This window comes from Indicator indicator, chromosome 15 (genome assembly GCF_027791375.1).
Source record: "Indicator indicator isolate 239-I01 chromosome 15, UM_Iind_1.1, whole genome shotgun sequence".
In the NCBI taxonomy this organism is placed as follows: domain Eukaryota; kingdom Metazoa; phylum Chordata; class Aves; order Piciformes; family Indicatoridae; genus Indicator; species Indicator indicator.
Window position 1 is genome coordinate 16,360,208 of NC_072024.1, and position 10,240 is coordinate 16,370,447.

Below are 10,240 nucleotides of genomic sequence, written 5' to 3' on the forward strand. Positions count from 1 at the left end.
CTTCCTAGAGATGTTGTCCTCTCCTGAGCCCAGCTGCCAGTGCTGATCTGGCAGCAGCCCTGCCAGGAGCTGGGTTGCTCTGGGAAGAAGTACAGAAGCAGAGGCCAGCTCAGTAGTCTGGCTCACAACTTGAAATATACAGGCATAAAAGAGGGCCACCAGGCTCTAGTTTCCTTCTGTTTTCTTTTGGAGAAACCCCTGGATGAATTGGGAAGAAGTCAAGTATTAAGCATCCTTGTAGCTGTCCACAGCAAGGCAGGTGCTAGTGTTCTTAGTGAGTGTGGCTACAGGGCACCTGGGTTCTTCTGGTTTTGGGAGAGGAAGCTGCTTCCTGCTTTGGCAGGGTGAAGTGTCCTCGTCTATCTCATCCTCACATCTCATTGCGTGAAGTAACATCAACATTTGGGTCAAGAGCCAGCTGGGGACCTTGCACTTAGTACAGGTGTGCATTTTGATTCCTTGAAAACCCACGATTCCAACAGTTAGTGTGTGTGGAGGGAGTGCTGTTTGTGCTTGGGGGAGTCACTACTATGGCTGTGTCATTGGAAAGGGAGTTGTAGGAGCCTAGATGAATTGTAGGGAGATGGTATGTCACAGATACACGCTGTAGGAATCCCAAGGTGGGCTTTGGGAGGTCAGCTTGGAGTCTTTTGGAGGCTGAACTGGAGCCTCGAGGTTTTAGACTGGTTAGAGACCTTGTATTGGCATTAAGCGGTGGGGGGACAACAGGATGCATCCAAAAATCCTGCAGATTTTGGAGGTGCCCATCTCTGGTATGTGTTGCAGTAACCTAAAATAACAAACTGAACTGAAGACTGGCTGATGGGCTTGTGGTTGGTAGAGCAAGGGGCAGAGTGGTGAGGAGGGTTCTTGTCTGCGTTGTTGCTGAAAAAGCAGGAGTGATATGAGCCGCCCCTGCCTTGCTGCTAAAAACAGCCCAGCTTGTTTTTATTTAATCCAGTTTAGAGCTGTGTGTGTTAGTGTTTCACCTGCCTGTGAGTGGGAACTCCGGGCTCCAAGTGCCTTGGAAGTCTGCCTGTGTCCCTGCAGCACAGGGCTTATGAATGTGGTTCCTCCTCGCTAGGAAGAGGGACTCTGCCAAAGTTGAGGCTCAAAGGCATTGGCATGGGATGGGTAAAGCTGGGGTCCATGTTTCTGCCATTGTGGTACCACTGGGTGACCCGGAGCTCTGCAGTGCCAGCTCCTGCAGGCTTTCCCTGGGAAAACAAAACAAAACAATTCATGTGGGGGTTTCTCCCTGTTTTGCTTCATAGCATCCTGCCAGCATGGAGGTGGCTCTCCAGGTGGCCTCGCTGCCAGCACTGGGAAGAAGGGTGATGTTGGCTCCCATTGGTTGTGGATTCTGCCTGGTGCTGGCATTTGGTTGGTAAATAAATACTTCTAAATCAACTTGGTCCATCCCCAGGGGTGAAGGGGTTCATGAGCAAACAGTTTTTTGTAAGGTTGATTTAGAAGTATTTATTTACCAACCAAATGCCAGCACCAGGCAGAATCCACAGCCAACAGCAGGATGCTATGAAGCAAGACAGGAATGAGAAAGAGGACTAAAGTCAGGGCAGGGAGGAGGAGGATGATAATCAGGGTGGTTGCAGGGTTAAGTAAAAGCTGTCAGTGATTTGAAAAGAGGAAAGAAAGAAAGAGAAAACCTGCTGAAGAGACACTCTCCCTCTCACCCGGCTTGTAATCAGCCGCCCCCTCTGCCAGCGAGCAGCTGGCGGGCGGGCGGGCAAGGAGGGGGTGGCAAGAGAGGTCCAGCTGCTCCTCGTCCTGGCCCTCCAAGAGTCCCTGCATGGGCTGGGGTATGGCCCACGGTGGGTACATGCCCCCATCGTCATCCTTGGCAAGCTGAGTGTTTTGAGGCTTCTTGAGGTGTGCTGCCAGGGAGGAGGTGGGGTGAGGAAGAGGAGGAGGGGGAGTTGTCTGAAATGCCAGGGTTTCATCTCCCACTTCCCCTGCCCTTGCCATTCTGAAAGGAGCTGCTTGAGCTGTCAGCTCTGGATTATATTAATTAGTGGCGAAGTGCTACGCCTGCCTGTGGGGTTGTGCTGCCAGGAGGAACCGGAGACTTGGCAGGTCCTTGCAAAGCAGCTGCTAGGCTCCCCAAAACCCCTTGCTCCAGCCCCAGATGAGTACACCAAACAAGGCTGAGCTGGGGAAGCAAGTCTCCCTGGGGTTTGATGTCTCATCCTTGTGTCTGGCCAGCTGCTCACCCCAGGGCTAAGCCTGCTGGCCCTGGCACACGGAGGGCTGTTGCAGCAGGGAAATAGCACTGCGGTTTCAGGGTGGGACCCACTGCTCCTCTCTGTGCCCCTGTGTCTCTGAGCAATGTGAGTCTGTCTGCAGTGCCACCAGGCTGCTGGGCCCACGTGGTGGGAGGCTGCTGGGGTTAGGGGTGAGGGCACAACCCTGACCCGTGTCATCTGCTGTCTTTCAGGAGAGAAAGCTCTGTGCCCACCCCCGGATCGAGATCTATAAGGAGGACCGCATCTACTTTGTGTGTCCCCTTGCCCGCCAAGGGGACTTCTACGTGCCTGAAATGAAAGAACTGGAGAGGAAGAGCAGGGCTGCTGAGGCTGAGGATGCCCAGACAGACATCACAGGTATCTGCGGCTTGCACAGGAGCTCTGTCTTTAATCAGCATCAGTCCTTCCAAAGGTGGGAGTCCTGGTGTTCCTGGTGCTGCTACTTGAGCAAGCGGAGGCGGGTCAACCTGCACCTACCTGGTGCCCAGCCACTGAGTTTTAGCATACCTCTTCCCCTCATCCTGGACTGAGATAGGATCTCATCCCTGGGGGGTCACACTATGCCTCAGGGAGCACTTGGCCACCCCTGTGGTATCGGGGTGAGGGCCAAACTGCCACTGAGCTGCCGGCCCACTGTTGTCAGAGCAGAGCTGGATCTCACAGCTTTTGGTTGCAGCTGGGCTTGTTTTTCTCCTTGTCATATACATCTTCTTTGATCTCATCTTCATCTGTTACATATTGGGATTGTGATGAGCTTAAATACCAGGTTGCTGAAGCTGGTGGTGGAGTTGCCCGATAGCATCTGCTCAACAAGATCTGTTGGAGCCTGAATGTATTCATACAGGAAGGGACCACAATGGCTGTAGGCGCGGAACAGCAGTGCTATAGTAACCCAACGTGCTGGCTGCCGTGGCTGCCCACGTGCTCACATGTCTGCGAGGCAGGAGCCAGCCAGCCGCACGTTCCGGTGCTGGGCTGTGCAGCCCAGCCGGGCACCGCCAGGGCAGCCACCTCCTCCTGCCCCGTCGCTCGCCCACACTTGTGTAACAGGCATGAAAAAACCCTGACAGCTCTCCTCACCTCCCAGGGAGTCTGGCCATTTGTTCTAACACATCCTCAGGTTTGGGTTGCTTTAATTCTTAATGGCGTGTGGCATAACAGCAAGCCTGGGAATTGCTTTCTGGGAGCTCTGTCCATTTAGTGTTGCAGTGGAGCCTAAGTGCAGCAGCTTCCAGGTCCTGTGCTCCTGCTGCGCTTGCTTAGTGCTTTGTCTGCTGCTCTGCCCTGTGTGGGGGCAGCTGCTTGAGCACTGTCCCAGGTTGGCTGAAGGCACTCCTCAGCGCGCTCACTCTGTGGCCTTCTCATGGCTGCTCCTTGGTTTTGGAGAGGGACAGGCAGGACTCATGTGAGCAAAAGCTGCTTCAGGTCGGTGGTTTAGCAGCTGCAGTGCCTCTTTTGGTCTCACATGTTCCCAAAGCTCAGCCAGGGGATGCTCAGTGCAGCCACTGTCCTGTGCTTTGGCTGTCTCAGTTCTTTCCCTGGACACCACTGTCAGCACCCCCACAGTGGGAGAGTCCCCTGCCCTGATGGAAGAAGGGCTGGAAAGGTCTTCCCAGTTTTAGACAGCAAATGATGTTGGACTTCCTCATGTGGGAGGCTGTGGGCAAAGCTCCCTAGCAGCAGCTCCTCCATCATCCCTCTCCTTCCAGACATGTAGGTGAGTTTTGTCAGTGCAATGTGACGTGGTGTCATCTGCTGAGTCTGCAGAAAACCAGCTTAAAATAATAATAGCTGTGAGAGGCTGGCTTTGCTTCTGAGACTAAGTTTTTGAGCTTGGATGTTGAACTGCGATTGCCATCGCTGCTGGGCACAGTGGCAGAACCAGGTCTGGTGGGGCATCACATCCTTGCTCCAGCTTTTGGACAGGGCTGAGGATGTGGCAAGCCTTCAGATTGTTCGTCTTGGAGGACCCCATATCTCCTGTCTCCCCATGATGCTGCAGTGCCCCAGGCCAAAACAACTGCTCTCAGCTGGGAGGAGGTCCCATCTTTTTTACTCCCTTCTTCCCTGGGGAGCTGCTCAGGGAGCAAGTTTAGCTCAGTAACAGGCCCTGCAACAGGTGTGATGGCTGTAAGATCTTCATGACCCAGCAGATCTTGAGGTGTCTGTGACAGTCTTCAAGCTGCTGTGTTCTGACTAGAGGGTGAGCACAACCGTGTCCCCATCTGCTTTTTAGAGCAATCCCCCCTCAACCCTATTTGCATGGATTTGGGTTATTTCTTGATTCACCTCAGCTCTGCCAATGTTTCAAGTAGTCCCACCAGTCCTGCCTGACTGGCAGTGGGAGATGTGCTTTGGGAGGGTGAGAGAGTGTGGTGGTCCTGTCTGGCGGCACTTACCTCCTCTATCCATGCCTGAGCTGCACAAATCCAAATGTGGGGCTCTGACACTGCTGCCTCACAGGGCAAGTGAGTAGAGTGGGTAGGTGCTGAGCCCCTTCTCCTCAACCTGAAGCAGCTAAGGATGGTCTACACACAGCAGCCTTGGGCTCTCGCTCCTGATGTGGCAGCAGATGAAGCCCCTCTCACAAAAATGCTGAAATAACAGCACTGAGCAAGTTATTTCAGAGCAAATATCTGCTTTAGTAATGCTCTGCATGGCTGCAGCACTGCTGGATCCTGGCTCATGGAATTCCCCAGCATCAGGAGGATTAGACTTCCCATGAATTCAGGACTTCCCAGTGGAAGGTGCTGCCCTTTCTTCTTACCTGTCTTGGCTGGTGCCAAGTGATACCAAGCAATTTAGATGTGTAAGGAAAGCTTGGATTTGATTTCTTGAGCCTCCTCATCTCTTCAGTTAGGCTGCCATTTGCTGTCCTTGCTCCTGAGCTAACCCTGCAAGATGCTGGGTGCTTATGGCTGCAAGCCAGTGGCCACAGCAGCTGCATGATGTGGTTCAGGGTCTCTGCTTTCTGCTGCTGCCCTGCATGGAGCAAGGTACTGGCAGCTCTGCTGAGGACAAATGCACTTGGAACGCAAGGAAGAGTCGGGGGCTGTAGCTGCCTTTGCACCAATTCCATCCATTGTCAGGGTCATCAGAAAGACAGGAAGCATTTTTGGAAGGTGGCTGAGGCTGACAGGTCTCCAGGGGGGCAGTGTCAATCATGATTAGTTGTTTTGTACTTAAATATTTCCTGGGGCTTTGGCACGGTGCTCAGTGGGCCCTGGCTCCCGGCTGGCTCTCAGCAGCATGCTCTGCAGTGTAACCCTGCTGCGGCGCACAGGAGGTGAAGGCAGGCAGAGGCAGCTTCTCGACACGGGCTTGCTGGCATGGACACAGATGGTTTCCAAGCACGTGGCTCTGCCCAGAGTCTCAGGTGCTCATTTGCCTGGAGCTGAGTCTATCCAGCAGCGTCCGGGTGCAACCAATGGCATCCCCTGCTGAGCCCCAGTGCCACAGGGGGCACCTTCCCTGATGTGCTCTGCCTCATCCCTGCTTGTGTCTGTCCTTGGAGGAGCCCTACCTGCTCTGCCTGCCTGTAACATCCAAAGAAGGATCCCAGGGCGCAGCTCCTGCCATGCCTTCCTGCTGGTCTGCCTGCCCCAGCCCTGCTCCTGCAGGCTTTGGCAAGTGCAGAGGAGCTGTGCCTCTCCTGACAGCACACTGATCTATTATTTAGTGGCAAGGGCATTGAATATTTGATCACATGGGGGAAAAGAGAGGTGCACCCCAGGTGTACCAAGAGGGGAATGATGCTTGGGCATCAGTGTCATGCTGGGGCAATGCAGCAGCAAATGAGCAGGTCCTCCTTCCCAGGGGAATTAGGGGGTGCTGGTAGCCAAGGCAGCACAGGGCTGAGCTGCTTAGGGAATCTGGCTCCCCAACAGCAGCATTGAATGAGTGGTTTCTGTTGCACCCATCCCCAAATGATCCTTCATGTTGTCTGCTTAGCTTCCCTTCTTCTTAGGTGGCCCTGACCTTTTGGGAACTCCTCAACAGCCCAGTGAGGCTTCACTCAGGGCTGCGCCTCTTTTTCCCAAAGTAAAACTTACTAGGTTCCCCATTCCTGCTGAGTGAAGATGCAGTGGGATGGCTACACCATCCTTGGGGTAGCAGAGGCAGAGGTGGGTTTCCACAGGGTGGCAAGCACCTTGCTGCTCACAACCAGAAGGAAAAGCCATGCTGGATCTAGTTGCTGGACTGGCTGCAGTGCAGGGACTGGCCTTGGGAAGTGGGATGTAGGGGATGGGCAGTGGCTCACTGTGGGACTGAGCAAGATGCCCTGGGCAGGACGGAGAAACATCCATGCCTGCGAGATGATCTGAACCACTACTTGCCTACAAGGCTTTGGTTTCCCTCTAAGCTTTGCCACACTCCCTACCTAGCCTCTCTGCACTGTGCTGGGACATCTGGGAGTTGCTGCCATGTTCCCATGCTAGAGCTGACTCCACACCATCCCTAGGAGCAGGGACTCCATCTCTCACCTTGCCTGCCTTGGCCATCTATCCCCAGCCATGCTAGGTGGCCATGCCAGAGCCAGCCTTGTCCTGCATGGAGCAGAGCAAGCCTGCTGAAAGGGGCAAATTTTTTCCAGCTGTGGCTGCTCAAACATGATCAGAAGTGACAGAATGGTGAAAAAAGTGCCTGGCTGAAGGGAAATAGGACTGGATTTATTGTTGCCCTTGGAGCGAGGAAGAGGGAAGTAGCTGCAGGGGTGAGGACAGCAGTGCTTTCCCATGCTGGTGGCTCGAAGCAGCATGTAGGTCAGCTTCATCCCCATCTTCCCTTCTCTTCTCATGAGCTCCTTGGCTTTGTAGCATGGGGTTATGTGACAGCTCCCCAGCTGAAGCAGCCTGCAGGGTAACAGGGGAGGGGTGCTGCACAGGCAGATCCTGGCTTGGGGGTCAGGGTCACTCTTGTCCCGGGTCTCAGAGGAATGCAAGATGACCATGAATGACATGAACTGTCACGAAGCCGTGATGGGAATGTGTCCATGTCACCTCAGGCCACCCATTTGGCCTAATTTGATTCTTGGGGTTTTTTTGAGACATCTCTGCTAGAGACCTTGCAAACCCATAGTTGTCTTCAAGGCTTGGGAGCCATGCACCTCCCCTCTGTCCCCCCACAGCTCTCCATCTTCCCAGAGCCTCCCTTCTGGCCGTGCCAAGGTCCTGCAGGTGGGACAGCAGCTCCTGCCTTTCTGCTGCCCACTCAGTGGCCGCCATCCCCTTTGGCGAGTGCCTCGCCGGCAGAGTGCCTGACATCCTTTTTAACTTAGAGCAAATGTAGTTTCCATGTCGAGGTGCTCGCTGGTGCTGCAGCAAAGGCAGCACATGTCAGTGGGCAATGGTTCTTTGCTCCTTTTCAGGGGGGAGTCACCAGACATTGCTTGGGTAGGCAGCCCAGGGCCTGGCTTGTGCCAGCTGCCGAAGGGGCTGCATGTCATGGCCAAGGCAAGGGATTGGAGGCTCAGGCTCCTCTCTGGGTGCCCACTGAGCAGAATGAAGCCAATATGCCATCCAGGGGAGACGAAGCAGCGGGTACACCATCTCTGTGGGTCTTTCCTGGCTGCTCCTTGTCCTGCTCTCACTGCTCAGTCCTCTCCAAAAAGCCCTCACTTAAGACGGCAGGACTGTAGGATGATGTGTCTCAGAAGGCAGAGAATTGCCATTTACAAGCAGTTATGCTGGCAACTGTCCAAGCCAGGAAGAAAAACAGCAAAAAAAAAGGAATGGAAGGATCTTTGGAAGAAAAGTTCCCTTCTGGTGGAGATCAGTGGCTGCTATGCAGCCGGAGGAGGGCAAGCAGCTCAGCCCTGGGCACAGCAGCTGCAGGCAGCTGGGGAGGCTGGAGGTGCCCAGGGTGCAAGCCTGGGGCAATCCAGTGCTGGTGGCTGGGGAAGGAGCTGTACTGGCAGGAGCCAGCCTGGAGGAGCAAGCTCTCCTCTCTTGGCTGGAAGTCCCTCCATGGTATCACTGTCCTCTTTGCTACTTTCCTGCCCCCCTGGTGGCCAGCTGCATCCCTCCATCAGTGCCACTGTCCAGCAGGGCTGCTCTGGTTTCCCTCCTGATGAAAGCAGCATCCTCAGCAGGAGTGTCCAGCCCAGTATGGATGGAGCTGAAGGTTTTGGGAAGAGGCTGAGCCCAGCACACGTTTCCCACCAATACAAGGCAAGCAGGAAGAGAAGGGAGCATGGAGGGCTGTGATGGGGGAGCCTACCTAGTACTGGCTGCTGCTGTCATAATCAGCATGGATCTGTGATGTCATAATTAACCACATGGATCTGTGGTGTCATAATTAACAATGATTAATGTTTTACAGGAGAGTTTTGTCTCCTGGCTGGTTGCCCCGGCAACAGCACTAAGCTGCTGGTCTCAATCTGACACATTCGTCTCGTTGGCTCCTTAATTGTGTTCTCACCCGAGCTACTGAGGCAGGGATCCAGGAAGCGGGGGTGGTGGGCCAAGGGGTCTGCCTGGGCAGGCAGGGTCAGCCCTGGGTGGGGGCTCAGCCATGAGAGGGGTGTGGGCTGGCAGCTGGGTGGCATGGAGAAGGGCCGAGCAAGCTTGGAAATGGCTCTCCCTATCCTCTGGCACCCCAGATCCCATTTGCTGCTGCCCTGCCTGCCCTTGCACTTCTGCTGGAACTGATGGCAGCATGGGAATCATGCAGGGAGTGGGAGCAGGTTGTGTGAGTGCTGAAGGCAGAGTTAGGATGTCCTGGCACAAGGCTGGACGTATACCCACCTCTAACAGTGGCACAACCAAGGACCTGCCTGTGTGCCGCCTTCCCCTTGGGTGCTCAAGCAGTGCTGTAGCCTCCCAGCACCCTTGCAGCACAATGTCTTGCCCCTTCCCTCGTTTGTGGAGGTGTGCTGGGGGCTTGTCCCCCAGCTCCCAGGCTGGGCATTTTTTCTAAGAAAGGGCTTGCTAGGACATTGGTGTGTGCATGGAGAGCAGCAATGGAGGCAGGGCACATCCAGGATGTTGGCATGGCTAGGAAGCTGGGGGTTGCCCTGGGAAGCTTCAGGATGCCCTGATTTCAGGTTACTGCCTGCATCCCCTGATTTCAGGTTACTGCCTGCATCCAGCTTGTGCTTGTCTTGGCCTAGTCATTTCTCAAAGACACAGGAGGTGACGAGAGGTGGGAGATAGACTCCACAGTGACCTCTCACAGTGACATCTCTGAGGTTTCTGGTGGCTTTGAAGGCTGTGGCACCCCACCCCCCATCCCCTCCTTCCTGTAGCATTCACTCCCTCCTCTTCTCTCTCCACCCCAGGGGCCGACACCATGAGTGAGACGAGCTCCATCAGCATAGAGGCCACAACTGACAGCAGAGACACCTCGGTGGCCACCTCTGTCCTGCTGCCCTTCCCAGCCAGCCGTGGCCGGGAGGAGGTGGACAACCGCAGTGAGCACAGCTACAGCGAGTCAGGAGCCAGTGGCTCCTCCTTTGAGGAGCTGGACCTGGAGGTCACTGGGGATGTGGAGGGAGCCTCATCCCTACTGCCCAGCGTGGGCTATGTGGGCAACCAGGATGTCACAGACAAGTGGACCAAGGAGCCCATCGCTGCTGAGAGAGGAGAAGAGTGAAGTGGAGACCTGGCTGCCTCACCTCTGGCAGGCTCTGAGTTGTTGGGAGCCAATCTGTTCTCCCACCTCCTTACTCTCCAGCCAAGAGATTTCGGTTGCTGATTCCCCATGGCACCCACTCTCCCCCTCTGCAGAAAGGGTGTTTGACCATTTCAAGGGCCCCAGGAGGTGGGGGGTGTCCTGCAGCGCTCAGTGGTGCAGGGTGGGTGTAGGCTGGGGGGGAAACAAAATGCATTTGCCATTTGTGTGTCTTTAGATGCATCGCAAATTCCTCGCAGGTGTCTCAGAAGGGTGGTGGCGGATCGCAGAGGTGTTCCACTTCATCTCTGCATCTCTGCTGGTGCCCCCATCACTCACAGCTTCTCTGCTGCACCACCACGTGT

General features: G+C 55.0%; 1 protein-coding gene across 1 annotated transcript in view; it reads left to right on the forward strand.

Annotated features, from left to right (window-relative positions):
• TEX264 (testis expressed 264, ER-phagy receptor) overlaps window positions 1-9,858 on the forward strand; it is a 39,555-nt gene extending 29,697 nt beyond the window's left edge. Inside the window, exons 4-5 of the mRNA XM_054387457.1 lie at window positions 2,456-2,621; window positions 9,544-9,858. Coding sequence (XP_054243432.1) covers window positions 2,456-2,621; window positions 9,544-9,857 — 480 coding nt within the window. The 3' untranslated portion in view covers window position 9,858. The remainder of the gene's footprint in view (window positions 1-2,455; window positions 2,622-9,543) is intronic.
• Window positions 9,859-10,240: the final 382 nt, after the last annotated feature.